Source organism: Medicago truncatula, chromosome 6 (assembly GCF_003473485.1).
Source record: "Medicago truncatula cultivar Jemalong A17 chromosome 6, MtrunA17r5.0-ANR, whole genome shotgun sequence".
Classification (NCBI taxonomy): Eukaryota; Viridiplantae; Streptophyta; class Magnoliopsida; order Fabales; family Fabaceae; genus Medicago; species Medicago truncatula.
Genome location: NC_053047.1, coordinates 347629 through 370343, shown reverse-complemented (window position 1 = coordinate 370343; position 22715 = coordinate 347629). Strand labels below are relative to the sequence as shown.

Genomic DNA, 22715 nt, shown 5'->3' with positions numbered 1-22715 from the left:
TTTTAAAAAAATGAATGTCTAAAACGTCGGTTGATATTTTGATAGGGAATACTCTATTCGTAATACTCCATCCGTCTTATAACAAGTGTCCTCTATGAAATTGATCCCCTTATTTTATGATTTGATAATTTCGATCACTATCAAATATTTGCAAAACAATGATATTTTAAAGTAAGAAGACCAAATTTGTAAAATGATAAAAATAATGAGACTGAAATTCCAATCAAAAGTATATATATAAAGTAAGGTTTTTTATGTCACATGTCACTTTCACGTTTATTCTCAATATTTTTAACATTTTTCTATATTTCAAAACTAATATATTTTATTTGACATAAATATTTCAACAAACTTTTGATCTTATCCTCTAAATATTTTATTTCATTTTTTTATTGATTTTCTATTATTTTATGTTGCAAAAATATCTCAACAAACAACATACAATACTTTCTTTTTTGGTGGTGGCTGGGGTTCAAACCCCAGTGCATATATTATGCATTGTCCATACCAACTGAGTTAAGCTCACAAAAGACAACATATAATACTTTCAATACTATCCATCAAATTTTCACTTTATTTTTTATTTTTATTTTAGAGAAAGAAGCTTCAGTCAGTTACTATCTAATCTTTTAGCACCATCATATTCAATCTATTTTTCTTTGAGGAAAAAAAAAACTTCGGTTAGTTTTTTTTTTATATTATTTTTTAGCAACATATTCTAATGCAAATATTTCAATACTATCCATCAAATTTTCACTTTATTTTTTATTTTATTTTTTAGAAAAAGAAGCTTCAATTAATTACTATCTAATCTTTTAGCATCATATTCAATCTGTTTTTCGTTGAGGAAAAACAAAAGCTTCGGTTAGTTTTTTTTATATCATCTTTTAGCAACATATTCTAATGCAAATATTAACAATAAATGAAGAAGACTTTGTTAATCACTTATTCACATATATTTGGAGCACAAACCGAAACTCAAACCTTCTTTTGGTTAAGTAGCATAGTGGCTAGAGCTCACATATTTTAAATATGGAGAAGTGGGGTGTCTGGAGTTCGAACCTCGGCTCCTGCATATAATATGCAATATCCCTACCAACTGAGTTAAGCTCACATGGATATATCAACAACTTTTTTTTTGTCTTAGATGAAGTGTTAATCCACTGAAATTAAACTCACATATAACTGTGAGGTTCCGGGTTCGAACCCGTGTCACGATGTTCGGCCTTGCAATTTTGGCATTTGCCAGATGAGCTAAGACTTCTAGACATATAAACCACTTTCTAATGCTACTTTTTAATATAACATGTTTTCATCTTTTTGTTATTTTTATTTTTTGAATTTTGTAGGCAATTTTTCAATCAACATCTTAAAAAATTCTAATGATGTTTACTCACACTTACAATACTTTCATTCAATTTTGATTCCTAACTAACCAATAAATTTCATCATTCTGGTTTTAATTTTTCTTTTCCAAAAATTATGGCTACAAAATTTGACCTCATTGATTGCATAACCATGAATAGAAAATACAAATTATGAAGATTGAAAATTAGGATCATTAGAATGTGGAGATTTCAAAAATTTAAGGATCAAGACCATATTAATTTATTCGGTATGGTTTTTATGATTGAAAGAGTATGCATCAGTTCTATTTCTATATTAACTTTTACAAACTAACAAGATTTACATTATTTAATTTTTTTTATATGATTATTAATATTTACGGTTTTTATTTGTTATGTTTTATTATTGTTATTAGAACATTTGTATGCATAATCATTAAAAAAAAATTACTAACTTTTGTTGTTCCTAATATTAGAAGGGAGTAATATTCAATGCAACGTATGGAGCGACAAAGTTGCAATATATCAATCTTTTGATGCATAACTATGAATTGAAACAGACTTCCCATGAATACATACTAATTTTTAAAAATATGACCATTGTGAAGTCAGTTGATGATTTAATTGTTCCTTTTCATGCATTCAAGTTCACATCGTATGATGAAAGTTTTAATGTTAAAAATGAAGATTCGTATTTAATTGATAATTTTTAAAAAGGCTAATTTGTGTATCTATTATATATTTATTTGTTATTGTTTCCTGTTTTGAATTCTTAAAAAAACTCAATGTCACAAGTAGTGGCAAAGCTAGAAATAATTTTCTGAGTGAACCAATTTTTCTGATGTGTTTAAATTTACATTTTTAAATAATTAATTTGAATGATTATTTATTAATTTAAGGGTTAATAGTATTTTTCCCCTGTAAAATATGATATTTCTGGTTTACCCCCTTAAGAAATTTTTGGTTTGAAATTCGTCCTTGTAATTTTATTTCTTCCGAAATACCCCCTTAGGCCATATAACCGTACAAAATCGATGATCTGATAGGGGGTAAACTAAAATTTGCTCAAATTACTATGGGGTAAATCAAAATTTTCTCAAATTACAGGGGGCAAAATTTACCATGATGGTCAAAAAAAATAATTACAAGGACGAATTCTAAACCGAAAATTTCTTAGAATAGTAAACAAAAAATGAGCTATTTTACAGGAGGGAAACAAACTATTAACGCTTAATTTAATACTTCATACTGTCCTTATTATAAGAAACAATTGACTTTTTAGGTTCAATGAATAACTAATGTATCTCGTTATAAATATAGATTAGATACATCACTTACACAATGAACATAAAAAATCAATTGTTTTTTTATAAATAAGGACAGGAGGGAGTAAAACTCAATGTCATGACTCACAATTATTTTCCCAGAAACCCCAACAAAGGACGAAATTGATAATGTGCAACATAAATTATGTGTGTTTTTTTTTCTTCTTCCAAAACATAAAGAGTAATGTCATGAATACTCTCTTTTGAACATTCTCTCTAACGTAAAGGACGAAATTGAGTGTTACTAGCATTACTCAAACATAAATTATATGTTAAAATGGGCCCGAAAATACAGCTAAGCAATTTAAATCATTTTGCGGTACTATTATAGGTTGTTGTGACTTTATGATTCCTTCTGTAAGGAATTTGATTATACCAATCAATTCTCAACAAATAGGAAAGAGATAATGTTGAAGTGAAAAACATGTGGTAAATACTCGTGTTGGTAGATAGCTAACATCAAATGGGATCCACTCACTGATGATGGCACTGAAATGTGAAAATTGACTATCCTGTCGCATGGTATTGAAGTCAATTATTATTACGCTGAGATATAGAACTAGAAAATTCAATATCTATTAAATACATTAGTATACTCCGTACGTAATAAAATAATTTGAATAATGTTTTACTATGTACGATTGTGTATACACTTTGAGTTGGAAAGAGATAAGATGAATTGATAATTTGATATGATAGATTAATGATGTGATAAGAGAAAAAAATGTTAGAATTAAAATAAATGATAATTTAAATAACTAATAACACTGTTGAAAGTAATTACACAATCACCATTAAAAAAAATGTAATAAAATGATAGCTCATGAAGAGATTTGAAGATTCAGACAAATAAAAGATGGTGTAGTGAATGAGTATTGGAAAGACATAAGTGACCTTAATCATGAGTGAGAGAGGTGACCGTCCACGACACTATTAGTTGTTAATGCTTGATACATGTATTTCTGTTTAACTCGCGTTGATTAATCTTATTGAAAATATATTTTTTTAAAAACTTAAGTATGAATGAATATTTTACAACAAAAGATACAAAAAAAAATATTTGAATAATTACAAACTTTATTGATTTGTGCAAAACACCAAAATTCTTATGACCAAGAACTATGTGGAAAGGTAGGGATATCCAAATGTCATTTTTGTTACCATTAAACGTCTCAAGCAACACTATTGGCGAGCATAAACACACATAAAGTTACAACTCTATAAACTAACATATTAAAATTTATTCTTTTTGCTCATATGGTTGTGGTGGTCGAAGTTAAAGACATTTGAATGTAACAACCAGCGTTTTTGGTCACAAAGAATTGTCTCCAAGAGTAAATTGTCGATCGACTCAAAGTTAAGAAATGTTCTCATTTTTTTTCTCTTATCATTGTAACATTTTTTTTATTCTATTTTTTTTTTTGCACTTCTTGTGTTTAATTCCAATGTTTTAATTTATATAATTAGAAAATAATAATTTCTGTAAAAAAAATTAAGAAATGGTTATTAATATTGAAAAATTAAATGAGCCATTCCTTTTAGGATAATTTTTTTTACAAACGAGTTGACGAAGGGAGTACCGTTATATACTAAAAAAAAAGTTCAAATCTACGAATGGTAATTATATACGATGGTTAGGACACAATATTACTTACATATGAATAGGAGACAAACCGACAACAAGCTATGCCGCTATACATTTTTAGATGGCAAAATTAATCTTCGTAAACACAACATTCATGGACCTAGGAGAGATAACATTGCTATGCTTAATCATTTGGACTCTATGTAGAAGGTCATCAACCTCTAATGTTAGGAAACAAAAGTGTTAAAAACAAAGGTTATAAAAGCATGTTCATTGTCAGAACACGCTTTCTCATGTTTGGCCACTTTGCTTGACGAAGCTTTTAGGGCTGCCTGTCCTACCGTAAAAGCACCGACCCCTAAACCCACAAGTGGTGAAACTCCAGTCAAGTCCACACATGCATGTTTTGCTCCAACCCATCCATACACCATAACATCTGCATACCTAAGTGTCGATCTTCTATCTAGTGTGTCAGTCAAAAAGTTCACAAGGGCCTCCTTCTTCACTGATACTCCCGCCCGCCTGAATATATCAAAAAGTACATCCCTAACAAAGGCATGCATGTACTTTAAACCAGAAATCTCCTTACAATGAACGACATGCTCCCCAAAAGTATCCAGACACGCCTTACGTCAAAAAGGACACACCTCATCAAACATGACACAATCAACGCTAACTTTAAAAATAATTACATTATGGGTCATGCTAACTTGTGTCCTAAGGGCACAAGTTAAAGATCTAAAAAACGAATTAAAACATAAGTTTTGTATTGAAAAACTAAGTTTGTAACTTTTCAAAACATTGAATGCACAATTTTCAAAAATAAATTTCTACATTTGGCTTCTAAATTTGTGTCTTCCTTAAGGGCACAAGTTAGCATTTCCCATACATTATTCATGATGCAATATATAATTCGACCAATATTTTTGGAAATAACTATTTATTTTTTGGTAGGTTGAAATATATATAACTTTTTTAAAAAATAACTAATTTTTTGGTAGATTGAAAAATAACTTTATTTTTTGTACAAGAAAAATAACTAATTTAGTTGGTGCAATAGTTAACATATTTATCACCTGTCGGTCAAAAGGAGGAAAGACAGATGTAATAAAAAAAAAAATCCATGCTAATGCTATATAAAGGACAACCATATACTACACTAAATCATATCAAACAACATCAATAATTTACAATAGCCATGCTTAGTTATACATCAATAATTTATGCACTCTTCTTCTTCTTCCTATGCATCGTCTTCCAAATTCATCGTTGGAGACGTTGCAAATACCCAATTCTTACAGATTATCCAATTTTTGGCATGATAATACCATTATTGTGGAACTTGCCTCGAGTTCATGATTTCATAACTCAGCTGTTGAAAAAACAACATAGGAACACATGTGAGTTCATGGGACCTTGGTTTACCAGCATGAACTATTTGGTCACTAGTGACCCCATCAACTTGCATCACATGTTAAGCAAGTCTTTTGACAATTATGTTAAGGGTCATGAATATCATGAGATATTTGAAGCCTTTGGAGATGGAATATTCAACACTGATTCGGAGACATGGAAATACAATAGGTCTCTTTTTCACTCTATTTTGAAAATAAGAGATTTTGAAATGTTTCAAAAGAAAATCATTCAAAACAAGTTGGAGAAAAGTTTGATTCCTTTGTTGGACCATGTACAACAACAAGGCTCAGTGGTGGATTTACAAGATGTCTTCAATCGTTTCACATTCGACAACATTTGTTCCGTGGTTCTTGGATGTGATCCTAATTGTCTTTCCATTGATTTTCCCGATGTCGCGTGTGAGAAGGCTTTCAACCAAATCGAAGAGGGCATATTCTATAGACATAAAGTGCCTAAAAGTGTTTGGAAGTTGCAAAAATGGCTTCAAATTGGTGAAGAGAAAAATATGACCAAGGCATGCAAAACCTATGATCAATTTGTATATGCAAATATAAAGTCAAAGAGGGAAGAGCTAAGCAAATGTAGAAAAAATAATGAGATGGTTGATTTGCTAACAACTTTGATGAAAGAAGAAAAGGGGTCACAAGTAGTAATGCATGATGATAAGTTTTTGAGGGATGTTGCATTCAATCTCTTTGTAGCGGGGAGAGATACTATAACTTCAGCGCTTACATGGCTCTTCTATCTCATTGCTACACACCCTTTAGTGGAGGCTAAGATTCTTGAGGAGATTAAAGAAAATTTTGGGACCATCAATATTGAAAAGAAATTAGGGATTGATGAGTTGAAAAAGCTAGTTTATCTTCATGGTGCTATATGTGAAGCTCTAAGGCTTTTTCCTCCAATACCCTTTGAGAGAAAGCAAGCAATTAAAGGTGATATACTTCCAAGTGGCCATATTGTTAATCCTAATACAATAATACTATTTTTCTTGTATTCAATGGGGAGATTTGAAGAGATATGGGGAAAAGATTGTTTGGAGTTCAAGCCAGAGAGATGGATATCTGAGAGAGGAGGCATTGTTCATACACCATCTTACAAGTTTATTAGTTATAATGCTGGACCTAGAACTTGTTTGGGAAAGGACTTGTCCTTCATTCAAATTAAGATGACAACAATTGCTATTTTGAGCAAATATTGTGTCCAAGTAGTTGATGGTCATGTTCCTATCTTAAGCCATTCAATTGTACTTCTTATGAAGAATGGTTTGAAGGTTAGGATAACAAAAAGAGAAATTTGATGGAAAAGATCAATTTCATCTATAAAAAATCATTATTAATTGTCTCTTGTTTTTTGTGTGTATTATGTTATTAGTTTGTGTTTGGGTTGTAATAGTGTAATATCTAAGAAAATCTATTTTTTTTTCTTCTTGTTTTTAATTTTATTTATGGGAATGAATGATCCTTCTCAAATGAAAAAATAAGTTAGTTGGACCTTTACTATGAATATTTAATATATTAATTTGGTGGTTCCATTGTCTTTTTTGTCTTTTTGACTCAAGTGTTTTATTGGCAAACTTAAGGATATAGAACAATGAGTACACCAAATAAATCTGGATAAGTCCCAAACTCTTGGTATAATGTTGCGTCGACCAGTTGATGAAAATTAAAGCGTCCATGTATTAACACTACATAACCATTAGTTAAATAGTTAGTTATTTTTCATAATTTTGAGACTTTTTGAATTAAGTACGGTTTTAGTCTCCATAAAATTTATGAATTTCATTTTTAGCTATCATAAAGTATGGTTTTAAGTATGAATATGAAATATGCTTTGAACCAAATGGCTCATGGATTGCAACCTTTAGAACTCCAAATATTAATCACATCACATGTCTTGTTAACGGATGCCCTGGGACACTATTTAAGCATTCTAAATTATGAAAGTATTCTTTTAAAACTTAAAAGTTTCTAACTTCTAATGCACTGATTACAAAGACTTTTATAAAAAGTTACTATTTAAGGCCCTTAACCAATGTCCGGGGGCACTGATTAACATTTCCCATCACATAATAGTAACGAACGTGTAAAAGTTGGTTTTGTTTCAACTACTACTTGCAAGTTGTATACAAGTCCGACAATCGTATGTATTTAGATGAATGATATTTTGACAACCAATTTCCAACAACTTTTAAGGATAATTTTTTTCCTCTCTTTTATTGGACAATAACAATAGAGAGAGAAAGAAAGAGAGAGAATAAAAGAACAATAAGAGTATGAGAGAGAGTTGTCACAAAAGTTGTTAAAAAATGGATGTTCAAACATCATTACTCTTAACTGCTAGGGTTACAAAAATGATAACTTTCTAGGGTTATAGCCTCTATATATAACTCTTAACTGCTCAGAAAATAAAGTGAGAAAAATTTATTCTGTTTTTACCATACACACTTAATGGTATTTAAAACCAATAGTTAAAAACGGTTGAGCTGATCATAAAGGCACCATTGGCAAAATTCAAAGTGATTAAAGCTGCGACTGTTGCAAGAAATGCAATCCATGCATGCAATTTGTTGTATGTACTTATACAAACAATATTAAAATAGCCGTTCTAAAATATATGTCGTGTTTTTACAACGTGCATCTTTTATAAGATATTAAGATTTACTTTAATCATCTTTTTTAATTAAAATATAAATACAAATGTTAATATGTAAAATATTGTTCAATTTGTCTCGATAACTATTTTTAAAATGTTTAATTTTTATAATTTTTTTTAAATAATTAAATATATTAACAGTCAAAATTGTGCATTAGCACGTGTGAAAATGTTATTTGCGACGTATATTTTGAAACGGGCGGAATAATAATTTGAAACATGCCTTACAATGGGCCCTAACATAAGAAGTGGATCATTAGCTACTAAAAGAAGATTGTTTGAGTTGGAATGAGAAATTTGAAGTTGTCATTTAGACGAAGGTTAAATAAATTTTTCGTCTCTAAAAATAGGTGAATTTTGATTTTTATCTCTATAAAATAAAACTAGCTAGGTGTTTTCATACTCACAAGTTTTTATTTTATTTTGTGGTCCCTAATTACCAATTTATGTTTATATTAATGTCAATATTATGACTCTTTTATATTCAAGGACTCTTTTATATTCAAGATGTGTTCATATCAAGTTCATTTGTTATATTCAAGATATGTCAAATTCATATCCATTAAGGATAAAAAAAAAAAAAAACAAAAATGTTTGTGACGATGAAAACTTCATGTTTTATTTTTTAGGGATCAAAATCAAAATTCGTTATATTTTCAATGATGAAAAAGAATTTAATATAGAAAAAAAAAAATAGACATAGAATTATTATAAGGTAATAAACAACAAGAAATATTAGCATCAAATTAATAGAATTCTAAATACAATAGAATAGAGAATAAGTAAACTCATCGATTATTGACTGAGGCGTGCACGAAGCACTGGGCTTAAGAGTATTTCGCCACCCCGAATAGATTATCCGATGCGATAGGTCTCACAGCTAATACTCTCCAGGATACAATAATCACTTCTTGCTAGTATCGCACGTGAATTAGCAAGGTGTCACTAAACACTTTTGGATGCTCAAAGGAACTTAGTATTTATTTTAGGGTTAAATATGTTTTTGGTCCTATAAATATACCAACTTTTCGTTTTTGTCCCTCTAAAATTTTCCTTCAACTTTTGGTCCCTATACAATTTTCAATCACTACTTTTGATCCTTATTTTTAAGTAAATTTTTGTATTTTTTAATGAAATTGTGCAGAAAAGTGTAGCATATTGTAAAAATCTCTCCCAAAAAAATTCAGATTTTTTTAACAAAACATAAATTAAATATGAATTTTTAACCCTAAAAAATGTAAAAATTCATATTTAATTCATGTTGTTTAAAAATTCTAATTTTTTTTGAAGAGATTCTTATAATATTATAAATTTTTCTATAAACTTTCATTTAAACATATGAATTTTACATATGAGGTTACTTTAAAAGAGGGACCAAAAGTGAGGATGAAAAATTTTAGGGTGACTAAAAGTTGAAGAAATATTTTAGAGGAACTAAAACAAAACGTAGACATATTTATAGGGAGTAAAAACATATTTAACCCTTTATTTTTATATTTGTTATTAGAGATGAGAGTGAAATAAGAGAAGCAAGAAGTTACATGAGTCTGTGTATTCATTTCCACACTATATCCTCTCACCAACCCACCCACGTATTCTATTATATATCAGCAAGTAAAAGAAGTTGCTATCATATTTTTGTGAAAATAGAAACTGAAAATCCTATTAATTAGGATTGACCAATTAAAAGCCAACGTTATATTTGACCAAGCAAGAAAACGTGCATCAAACAATTACTAATAATGCAGTTAATTCTTTTAAAAGGTATTTAAAATAATATTACAACTTTAAAATAAATTATAATCTAAAATATCCAACATTTAATTCTACACATTAAAAAGATTGGTGTGTAAAGAATGTGGTTCTTCTTGATTCTCTATGAACGATGTCTCTTTGAACTACGACTCTCTTTTTTAAAAAAAAGGTCCTATTATGGATATAAGTTCTAAATCACAAATCATTTTTCGGTTCTATTATGGGTTGTTGACTCCATCTATAAGGAATTTAATTATGCCAATTATTTTTCAACAAATAGGCAACTAGCAAGTAAAAAAACATATCATGTTGGTCCCTATAGCTATATCAGATGGGATCCATTTTTTCATTGATAGTACTGAAATGAAATATCACCATTTTTGGCACGTCCAAAGTTGCATAGTAGCTAGCTAATTAATATCGGATGGGATTTCGTCTATTCGGTTCAAAAAAATACGGTATACTACAAATATTTATATAAAAATTACATAATCTTATAATAATAATAATTAGAAAATCTATTACAATGTATTTTTCCTTAATTACCCCAAACCATTCAATTGGCATCTCATCAAAACTTTAGTTATTTTGTCTAAAATTTACTTTTTCCAACCAAACTAACCTACCTTATCATTTGGCTATGCAAAATACAAACAAACCCAAATTATCGGTTTGCCTACATCAGTTCCTTAAGAAATTCTTCCATGGTCACAACCCCAATTGAAAAGCATTTGGGCACACTAAATAGAAAAATAAAAATAATATAATCACATCATTTAGTTTTATTCTTTTTTTTAATTATTAGATGTGAGTGCACTCAAATGTTTTTTATTTAGGGTTTTTGTCTATAGAAGAGTTTCTCAAGTTCCTTTTACACTACACAAACATTATATTTCTTTCCTTTGTGGCAAGACAATCACCTTTTCCTATTTCCTATGACTGACTTTTGAAAAGAAAATGGGAGCAAAATTTGAAATTCAAAATTGTCACATTCAAAATCCTTCTTTTAAATTCATTCACTTCCTCATTTCTAATTTACTTAACTTTCTTAGTTTGTGTTTGGGTTGTAATAGTGTAATATCTAAGAAAATATCTTTTTTTTCTTTCTTGTTTTTAATTTTAATTTATGGAAATGAATCATCCATTCTCAACCCTAATTAAAAAAATAAAAATTGGACAGACACAAATGAAAAGGAAGCAAAAGATATCATTTAGTTACGTCATTTATATTTTTATAATTTAATTATATAATTTGTATGTGCCCTTGATCTTTTTTAATTTGGGGTTGTCACGACAACATTTATTTGTTTGTATGCCAACTCCACGTCATATTCAATGTCATGTAGGGATGCTAACTCCACGTGACATTCAACATTTTGATGGTTTATAAGGGAGGAGTATGAATACTAAATAGAGGTGTACTGAGTGAATCATTCATTCCACAAAGTTGAGGCAATCTTTTTTTTTTTGTCAAATAGCTATGAAATAGGAGGTTCGACTCTCTTTTTAAAATAGGTCCCCTAAAATAAAAACATAACTTTTTTGTGTAGCTAAACTTCATTAAAAAATTAGAATTAGAAAGAACTTCTAAACATGAAACGAAATAAAAAAAAATTAAATGAAAGATATAGGTGAAATTTACCTGACGGTGTCGTTTTGATTTATCATTCCTCCGTTATGGGAAAAGGGAAACAAATTGTTTATGCGAAAAAGAAATGATTGTTGTGATTCTTTTTATTGAAATAGCTTTCGAAATTGACTGATTGAGTGATTATATAAATTGATGGTGGTTTGATAGCATCATATTTATGTCCAAAGGAGAATTAGTGTCTGGAAAAAATTCAAACATGTACCGGAAAAAGAAAAAGAAGTAACATATATTTTTTTATTTATTTAAGTGGGGTATGATATTAGACTTAATTTATTTTTTTGAAGCCCATAGGTTTTAGAGGTCCGGTTTGATTGAGCTGCTTCCGCACCCCAAGGTTGAGCTTGTCAAGTAGCATAATGAGTGGAGCTCACACATTAAATATGGAGAAGTGGGGTGTCCAGGGGTTCAAACCCCGACCCCTGCCTGCATATAATATGCAATATCTTATCAATTCAGCTAAGCTCGTGGGATAAGTTAGGCAAACTTAATAATAGGCTTTGAAGTAAATGGCTAAGGATTACAAGCTTGCATAAATTGGCCCTAACCCTATAATCCCATTAAACACATTATGAGAAAAGTTTTATATTGCAGCTCGTACTTGCAGCTTAAGCTACCACGATATACAGTATGTTCCCATATCAATGTCAATGGATTATCTCTTTTCAAATCCAAACCAAACTGAGTTTCCTAATTGAATTCGATCAAGATTGGTGGAACTTGCAAATCAACCTGGTAATTTTACGAGTAGTCTCTTTCATTTTATCAACCAACATTAATTGTAGACACTCAAGGACTAATCACAAATTATTCTTAATTAATAAGCTTTTATACTTGACAAGATAAACATAGTATTGATATGATGCACATGTGCACAATCTTTTATTTAGAATTAGACTAAAACAAATAGGTTATTACCAAAATGATAACTTTCTAGGGTTACGGCCTCTATAAACTGCTCGAAAATAGAGAGAAAAACTTATTCGGCTTTTACCCTACTACACACTTATGGTATTTAAAGCCAACTAGACCATTGATCCGTGCTAACGCACATATCATTTTAAAAAGTTAATATTCACCGTAAAAATAAAATAATGTAGTTCGATTGAATGTAAAAATTGTGAATCAAAACATAATGTCAATTACCATATACTTTGTTATTGTTCCATAATTCTAGTACGTAGTTCCTGTTACTTTAATATAACATATAATTTTAAAAGGGAAACTGAAGTTCGTTGACATGCAAATAGTTTCAATAAGTAAGAAAATGAATAGTACACAAAAAAGTCCTACACATTTGATTTCCCTACAATTGCATTTTCAAGCTGATATGTACCCCCTTCTTCACCCATGGACCTGAACTTTGCCACCAAATCTTTTCTAGCTGTGGCGTCAGGCGTGAATACGTCCACCCTATTGACGACAACAACATCAGTAAACAACTGGTTAAATTACATAACTAAAAATCAACGATGACATTAGTTTAATTTTAAAGCCAAGAGTGCAAACATGTAGAAACCTTTTCATCGACCAATAACATGTTCATGAAAATGATGCCAGTGGGGACCTTCTTCTCTCGAATCAACCAAATGTGAGCAACTCGCACACACATCTTGAGGTTCTTTCTTTCTCCAGAAACAGCTGAGATTGGAGTGTATTTGGCAGAAATCATTGGTCGGTTTCCTTTACAAGAAAGAGGATGCTTATTTAGATTGAGATGGCCTGGCTAATAAGTTATGATGTATTTATAGGAAAAAGGTGCAATACGTGTGAGTAGAATATGATGGTTGAGTAATAAAGAGTATTACTTATCACGATAAGCACAAAATAGTGGAACAAAATTAGGAAATGGCCAACATTTTAGGATAAAAATTAATATGAATCAAATGAAATTAATATTGTTGATGGGGCACTTTGTTTGACTTAAGAATTGGCATGTAAATAGGGAGGGGGCGCAGAACAAAGGGATGTAGTTGAAGTGGAATAAAATTGTGTCCAACATTTTAGGATAAAGATTAATATGAATAAAATGAAATTAAGATGAAATATGTTACGAGAAAAAATTCCCTCGTATGTCGAACTTAAAATAACTTTTTTTTTTTGTAATGTCCGGATTCGAATCTCAAACTTTGCATATATTATACATTGTTCTACCAACTTAGCTAAGTTTACGGGACGACCAATTTAAAATATCTCTTATATATTATTGTCGGCCAATTAGGAGTAAAAACAAAAAACTGAAAAATTTATCGAAATATACAACTATATCATCATACTATAAAACTGAAATTATCTATTATAAATTTATAGGTTAATGTTATATAAAGGACAACCCCATGTACAACTATATCCCATATTGAAATATATCAATAATTTACAACAATAGTTATCCTTAGCTATCCATCAATAATTTGTGCACTCTTCTTGATATGCATCTTCTTCCAAATTCATCGTCGAAGAAGTTGCAAATACCCAATTTTTAAAAGATTATCCATTTTTGGGCATGCTACTACCACTCTTTTGGAACTTGTGGCAAGTTCATGATTTAGTAACTGAGGCATTGAAACAACAACATAGGAGCACATGTGAGTTCATGGGACCTTGGTTTACCAACATGAACTATTTGGTTACTAGTGACCCTATGAACGTGCATCACATGATGAGCAAGTGTTTTGATAATTATGTAAAGGGTCAAGAATTTCATGAGATTTTTGAAGCCTTTGGAGATGGAATATTCAACGCTGATTCGGAGAAATGGAAATACAATAGGTCTCTTTTTCACTCTATTTTCAAACAAAGAGATTTTGAATTGTTTCAAAAGAAAATCATTCAAAACAAGTTGGAGAGAAGTTTGATTCCTTTGTTTGACCATGTACAACAACAAGGGTCAGTGGTGGATTTACAAGATGTCTTCAATCGTTTCACATTCAACAACATTTGTTCCGTAGTTCTTGGATGTGATCCCAATTGTCTTTCGATTGATTTTCCCGATGTCGCGTGTGAGAAAGCTTTTAACCAAATTGAAGAGTGCATATTCTATAGACATATAGTGCCTAAAAGTGTTTGGAAGTTGCAAAAATGGCTTCAAATTGGTGAAGAGAAAAAAATGACCAAAGCATGCAAAGTATTTGATCAATTTGTATATGCAAATATAGAATCTAGAAGAAAGGACATAAGAAAATGTAGCAAAAATATGGAAATGGTTGATTTGCTAACAACTTTGATGAAAGAAGAGAAGGGCTCACAAGTAGTAGTACATGATGATAAGTTTCTAAGAGATGTCGCATTCAATCTTTTTGTAGCCGGGAGAGATACTATAACTTCAGCGCTTACATGGCTTTTATATCTTATTGCTACACACCCTTTAGTGGAGGCTAAGATTCTTGAGCAGATTAAAGAAAATTTTGGGACCATTAACATTGAAAAGAAATTAGGGATTTATGAGTTGAAAAAGCTAGTTTATCTTCATGGTGCTATATGTGAAGCTCTAAGGCTTTTTCCTCCAATACCCTTTGAGAGAAAGCAAGCAATTAAAGGTGATATACTTCCAAGTGGCCATATTGTTAATCCTAATACAATAATACTATTTTTCTTGTATTCAATGGGGAGATTTGAAGAGATATGGGGAAAAGATTGTTTGGAGTTCAAGCCAGAGAGATGGATATCTGAGAGAGGAGGCATTGTTCATACACCATCTTACAAGTTTATTAGTTATAATGCTGGACCTAGAACTTGTTTGGGAAAGGACTTGTCCTTCATTCAAATTAAGATGACAACAATTGCTATTTTGAGCAAATATTGTGTCCAAGTAGTTGATGGTCATGTTCCTATCTTAAGCCATTCAATTGTAATTGTTATGAAGAATGGTTTGAAGGTTAAGATAACAAAAATGATTTTTTTTCTTAAAGAAGATAAATTAGCCTACTTAAATTGACACGGGTGAGAATCGAACATGAGACCTCGAGGAGAAGCACACTCCAGGTCCCAAGTCAATACCACAAAAGAGAAATTTGATTAATGGAAGATATCAATTTCTTATATTGAAACCATTATTTGAAACTTATTGATTGTGTGATGTTATTAGTTTGTGTTTGGGTTGTAATAGTGTAATATCTAAGAAAATATAATGTTTTTCTTGTTCTTAATTTTGATTTAAGGGAATGAATCATCGTCATTCCACAATAGAAGAAGGTAAGTTAGTTGGAACTTTACTATTAATATTTATTACTTTTTTCTGATTAGTTCTCTATATTTAAAGTAATCTTCTTATTAAAGGTTTATTGAGCATTAAATGTGTAAATCTTTTTCCGTCAAGATTCGAATCTCGGTTGACTACGTAGATTTTTAGTTATTTGTGTTAGACTCAATATTTAAGGGTGTGTTTGTTTTAAATTTACCAAATTTATTTTGATTAGTTCTTTGGAATATAAAGATGAGAATTTTATTCTAAGACATTTAGAAAAAAGATGTTTGCTTAACATTATAACATTCCTGAGGAAACCATAAAAATAGGAATTTTAATAGGAAATTACTCATGAATTTATTCTCATCTCCATTGGAACTTTATTCCCACCCTTTTCTTTGGGAAAAATTTTCTATTCCTAAAAACGTTTTATATCCGAGAATAAAATTTAGTAAACTTGTAACAAACATAGACATGTGTATTCCTATCATTTTATTTCCTAGGAATCTACGAATATAACTTAAAACAAACACATCTAGTTCAAAATTTAGACTAGATACATCAGTTTCTATAAATAGGATTGGAGGGAGTAATTAATATAACGATTATAAGACCCTTTTGAATTTTATGTCCCTTCTTATAAGACTTCTTTGCTATTTCCAACTACATTAACTATTTCTTTACATACATGCGCCTATTTATTATACATCTCTTTCTTCAACCAGCAATAAATAGCATATGGAAAACATAAACTAACTCTCTCTCTTAAGGATAAAATTGTAAAAACAATAGTGATTACAAACAATTTTAATATAAATATCGAATTTTTTAATTCCCATGATTTTAGCAAAAGAGTCTTATATATAAGGACGGAGATAGTAGATGTTAATTTTTTCTAAGAATTTACTGTCCAAAAAAATTGATGAAGGATTTGCATATCTTGGATTAAATAGACAACCTGCTAGCATTAAAAAAAAAAAAAACTATTATTAGTTCCAACTGTTATTTTTATCAGCTTATTTAAAGTTAAATATATTTTTAAGTCTATATAAGAAATTTACTTTTTGGAGCACAAGAAAAAGTCTCCAACGTATTTTCCAACGACATTTTCGTCTTTGTTGTTACCTCCTTGCACATGGGGGCATGGAGTTCATAATGAAAGTTGGCATGACAATCACGCGTTGACATTTTAATAACCTAATACTTCATCCGTCCCTAATTATAAGATCCTTTTGCTAAAATCACAGGAATTAAGAAAGCAGATATTTATATTAAAGTTGTTTGTAATCACTACGTATTGTTTTTACAATTTTATCCTTAAGAGAGAGAGTTAGTTTATGTTTTCCATATGCTACTTATTGCTGATTGAAGAAAAAGATGTATAATAAATAGGGACATGTATGTAAAGAAATAATTAATGTAGTTGGAAATAACAAAGGGGTCTTATAAAAAGGGATAAAAAAAATCACAAGTCTTATAATTAGGGACGAAGGGAGTAGTATTTTTTTACAACTATTTCTTTTTTCATTATACTCTCTTCTCATGCATTTTATTGGATTATATAAAATTGATAACGTGTGTGTGAGAGAGAAGAAAGCATTTGATTTCAATTTCATCTTGTGATATGGCCCAAGATACATACCTCGTGGAGACAGGCCGAATATCAGATGAAACTATTCCACATTCAAATTTAAGTCGATACCCCCAACACAAGGTTCCATACTCCCACAAACCATGTGAATTTTTAAAAGGAAAAATTAAACTCGTCTTGGTTAAGATAATGATTTCGTCATTTATATTTTTTGTTTACATTATTTTTATCTTTTTGATCTGTTTGCATATGGATTTTCAACCATCAAATCTAAAACATATATGAAAACATGAGTAAAAGACCATAGATGTCACTAAAAGCTCATATCAAAATAAAACTATAAATTTAAATCTTGAAAATTCATATATAAATTGATCAAAGAGAAGAAAATGACGTGGAAAAAAAAAAGTAAAAGACGAAATTGTTACCTGAGACCACGAAAGTAATTTTTCCTTACTATTGGTAATAAAATTTATTTTTATTTTTTTAAAAAAAATATGGAACATAAGTATGTTCCTATTTTTGTTTTTTACTTTTTCAAAATGTAAGAATTTTAAATTTATCTCATTTTAAAAACTTAAAACATAAATTTTCACATTTCAAAAAACAAAAGAAAAAAGTTGGAGCGTCTGTCTTAATGTAGGCTAAAGAACAATTAAGATTTTATTTTTGTCAAATAACCTATTAATTAGAAATTCACCTCATAAGATGAATAAATGAGAAATCTAAAGTTCAAATTTCAATCTCTAAATATATGGAATATTCCTACCAATTTAACTATACTCACGAAAAGAAACAACTTTGAGTTTGATATTGCATATAGAGTTTTTCACTTTCACATTTAAAAAAAGCAATTAACAAAATTATAGGTCAACCTCTGTGTAGGCTATGTCAAAACTCAAAACTACGCCTAAACTTCAAAATAGAAAATAGACAAGTGTAAATCTTTTTGTTCTGAATTTTTAGCTTCATGAAAAAAGTTAAAAAATTTCACAAATTTAACTTCTATTAGGATTCTATTTTTTTTTTACCGAACTCTGGACTTTGCATATATACTACTAAAAAAATAAAAATTAGTGAGGGAAATTTAATGAGGGAAAACGTAAAATCCCTCTCTAATTCTGTCACTAAAATTTGCGACCAAAAAATTTGTGAGGAATTTCATTTTTTACGTCACTAATTTTGCTTTTTTTAGTAGTGTATATTATGTATTGTCCTTACCAGCTGAACTAAATTTACAAGGACTGTTAAAATTCTATTTTGATTCTTCCTCCAAATTTTCTTAGATATTGTCTTATTTTTTTAACATACGGATCTAATTGAAAAAATAAAAATAAAAATTAGTTCTAGAACCCAATTACAAATTTTTGTAGTTTAAGAGTCTAATTAAAAATTCTCAAATAGTTCGTGCACCTGGATATTTTTTTTCTTCTTTCTAACGATACAGTGAAGAAAAGGTGAGTTTTAATGTTTCAACTTTTTAAAATTTTGGAAATTCCGTTGTAAGTTCTAGTTGAACTGGCAAATGTCGAAATTGTTAGGTCGGACGCTACGATCGGTGTTCGAGTCCCAGTATCTCCATTTGTGTGTGTGTGAATTTATAATGGTTTTTTCATTTCGTCTATCTACAAAAAAAAAAAAATGAAATACCGAAATTCCCTTTTTAATATATTTTAAAATAGGGTCTTGTTAACAAGAGCCCTTAGGACATTTGTTAAAGATTCAAAAAATAGAAACAATTGATAACTTTTATGCATAAAAAGTTATTTTTTAATGTTTCAATGTGTTGAATACATAAATTCCAAAACAAAATTTTCATTTTAAACTTTTTATCAAGTACCCTTCTAAGGGCACTTGTTAACATTTTTCTTTAAAATACTCGATCATAAAGTGTTTCACATTTACAAAATGCAAAAGAAATTTTGGACAAATTAAAGTTAGAATTTAGATAATTTGTGAGGTTTGGAGACTAAAATTTTCATTCATCAAAACAAATGGGAAAACATAATACATAGAACCAAATGTCTCTAGAATTACAAGCTTTCGTAAACTATAGGATAAGATAAACTAGCTTGTATACATGTATAATAATAACTAGCTTTCAAATCTTATCGTTATCCTTTCAATCCAATTCTTCAAGAGAAAGTCCTATTCAATATTCTTTTTGCTATGAAATCGGCAATTGAAATTCTTTCAACTAAGATCACTTTCGAGTTGGACTCAAAAGAACAAGGTTACACAAATAATAATTTGTTAAAAAAATTGTGATGAAGATACCACAAATTACACTACATTAGTTTATACTTTATATGACATTTGAATCCAACACTCATAATTTTAGAATCACAAACTCGAAGGGTTTATTTCTTATGTTATAAAAATTGTCCATGATTCTAGGAACTTATGAACTGCCGAAGTGAAAATAAATTGGAAATCAAATACAAGGTCTCTATAGAATAATAATTTTATTTAAATAAATATATTTAAAATTTTAGATAGATATATTTCATTATATTACTTCTCAAATGATAGTACCATACTACTATTATTTAGTTATTTGATACAAGAAACCATAGTTTTCAAATATATCCCCCCCATACTTAAGAAATATTTGAAATTGCTAGCTATCTCCATCAAATTAAATTCCCCTTTTGGTTATCTTAACTTTGAGACCATGTTCCATGAGAAGCACAATTGAAAGGTTAGGAGTGACTTGATGATCTTCCACAACATGGACACAATAGTTCCACAAAACAGAAGCAGCAACCATCTTAACTTGAATGAAAGCCAACTCTCTTCCCAAACAAGTCCTAGGTCCAGCATTAAAACTAAAGAACTTGTAAGACGGCGCATAAACAATGCCTCCTCTCTCAGAAATCCACCTCTCTGGCTTAAACTCCAAGCAATCTTTTCCCCAAATATTTTCATCCCTTCCCATTGCATACAAAGAAAACAATATCATATTATTCGGATAAACATGATGACCACTTGGAAGTATATCGGGTTTAACCGCTTCCTTTCTCTCAAAAGGTATTGGTGGAAAAAGCCTTAATGCCTCACATATAGCACCATGAAGATAAACAAGCTTTTTCACATCATCAACACTTAAAATCCAAGGCTTCTCTTTGTATCCGAAATTTTCTTTGATCTCTTCAAGAATCTTGGCTTCCACTAAAGGGTGTGTAGCAACAAGATAAAATAGCCATGTAAGCGCAGAAGTTATGGTATCTCTTCCAGCTACAAAGAGATTGAATGCAGCATCTCTTAGAAACTTGTCACCAAGTGCTTCACTTTCACTACCCTTGTTTTTTTCTTCTCTAATCAATGCCGTTAACATATCAACATGATGAGCATCATCACTTTCAGCATTGATTTCATTTTTGTTACAATTTTTCTTTAGCTCTTCGCGCTTTGAAGCAATACACGAAAAGAGGAATTGATCAAATACCTTGCATGCCTCAGTCATTTTCTTCTCTTCTCCGATTTGAAGCCAACTTTGCAACTTCCAAACACAAATCGGCACGGTGTGTCTATAGAAGATGGACTCTTCCGCTTGGTTAAAAGCCTTCTCAGATGGAACTTCGGGGAAATCTGTTGAAAGACAATTTGGATCATGTCCAAGAATTATCAAACAAATGTTATCGAATGTGAATCGATTGAACACATCTTGTAAATCGACCACCGACCCTTTTTGTTGTAGAACATGATTCAATATTGGAATCAATGATTTCTCAACTTTGTTGTGAATTATCTTCTCTTGAAAAGCTTCAAAGCTTCTTTGTTTGAAGAGATATTGGAGAAGATTCCTATTGTATTTCCATTGATCTGAATCTGTAGTGAAAATTCCTAAACCAAAAGGTTCAAACATTTCACGAAACAAATCACCTTTGACAAAGTTGTCAAAGCTCTTGCTCATGATGTAGTGAACATTCAATGGATCAGTTGTGATAACACCATACATGCCGGTAAACCATGGTCCTAGGAACTCAATTGTTCCACCTTTTGATTTCAACAATTTAGCTGAAAAATCATGAATTTGTGATATGTTCCAAAGGAATTGTGGTAACATACCAAGAAAAGGCCAATTTGTGAAGGCTGGGGTTTTGAGGTATTTTGTTTGATGAGAAGCAAAAAGGAATAAGGTGATGATGAATGTTACAGCCAAAACTAGAGGTATTGTTAGCATGATCATATTCAATGACAAAATTTCTATGTCAATGAAATTGATGAATATTTTTTCTAGAAGGATGAAATTGATGGATATTGATGCATCCAAATGTGTCCCTCTATATATAATGACATTCAAATGCTCCAATTTGATTGGGAAACAAATCATGAAGGTAGTGACAAATGATGATATGAGGGTGTGAATAGTAGTCAAACAACATTTAATTTATTTATTTTATTACTATTTTAAATAAAAGAAATAATATATGAAAATTATATATAGTATTATGACATATTCACATATTATGTATCAATTAAAATATTTTCCATAATTAAAAGGGACAGCAAATTATATATTTTGACTGATCAAATAAAACAACTTATAAATTTTTAAGTTATTATGATGATTAATAAGAAACCAAATATATTAATTACAAGATAAGATCGTAATTAATAAAATTATTACATATAAGGTAGGCAACCCCTTTTGGAATAAAAATAAACATAGATGATACTTTTTTTTATTATGGAAATTCGTTATATTGAAGAAATGTTAAATATAAATTTAATATGAGAGATTAAAAATCAATTTATAAAAGTACATACTATTCATTAACTTGGTTAAGTTATATGTTAGAATCATAATATGGGACAAATGGAGTAAGTATATATTCATAATATGCACATACTATATTGGATGGATAAGTTCATATTATATTCAAAGGTTGAATTTTAAAATATTTTGGTAATTTCGTCTTAAAAATAATATATTGTAATTGTTTTATCGACCTCTCACATCGTTCAAAAGTTACTCGGATTTATCGGATTTCCAATCGAACAAAATCTATTGGGAGTTACAGTTTGATCGTTGTTTTTTGAATCACAACATGAATTTTGATTGACTTATTTTAAAGGTTGAACTATTTAAGTGACATATAGAACGATCAACGAACATTTTTTATGGCTAAAGACAAGTATCTCGATCCTGGACAAAGCCTAAATGTTAGATAAAAATTTGACTCTATATTCCTACAATTGATTCCA

At 29.8% G+C, this 22715-nt stretch overlaps 3 protein-coding genes across 3 annotated transcripts; 2 read left to right on the top strand and 1 right to left on the bottom strand.

Moving 5' to 3' along the window:
* The first annotated feature begins 5413 nt into the window (after positions 1 to 5413).
* On the top strand, positions 5414 to 7111 carry LOC25495125 (alkane hydroxylase MAH1). The gene has a single exon (XM_013595293.3). The coding sequence runs from the start codon at positions 5455 to 5457 to the stop codon at positions 6970 to 6972; it is 1518 nt and encodes a 505-aa protein (XP_013450747.3). The 5' UTR covers positions 5414 to 5454; the 3' UTR covers positions 6973 to 7111.
* A 6336-nt stretch (positions 7112 to 13447) lies between these two features.
* On the top strand, positions 13448 to 15664 carry LOC25495124 (alkane hydroxylase MAH1). Its single transcript, XM_013595292.3, has 2 exons — positions 13448 to 13499; positions 14217 to 15664. Exons 1-2 carry the CDS (start codon positions 13448 to 13450, stop codon positions 15662 to 15664), a joined length of 1500 nt encoding a protein of 499 aa, XP_013450746.2.
* Positions 15665 to 20081: 4417 nt separating this feature from the next.
* On the bottom strand, positions 20082 to 21776 carry LOC25495123 (alkane hydroxylase MAH1). The gene has a single exon (XM_013595291.3). It carries the CDS (start codon positions 21694 to 21696, stop codon positions 20143 to 20145), a length of 1554 nt encoding a protein of 517 aa, XP_013450745.3. The 5' UTR covers positions 21697 to 21776; the 3' UTR covers positions 20082 to 20142.
* Between the last annotated feature and the right edge of the window lie 939 nt (positions 21777 to 22715).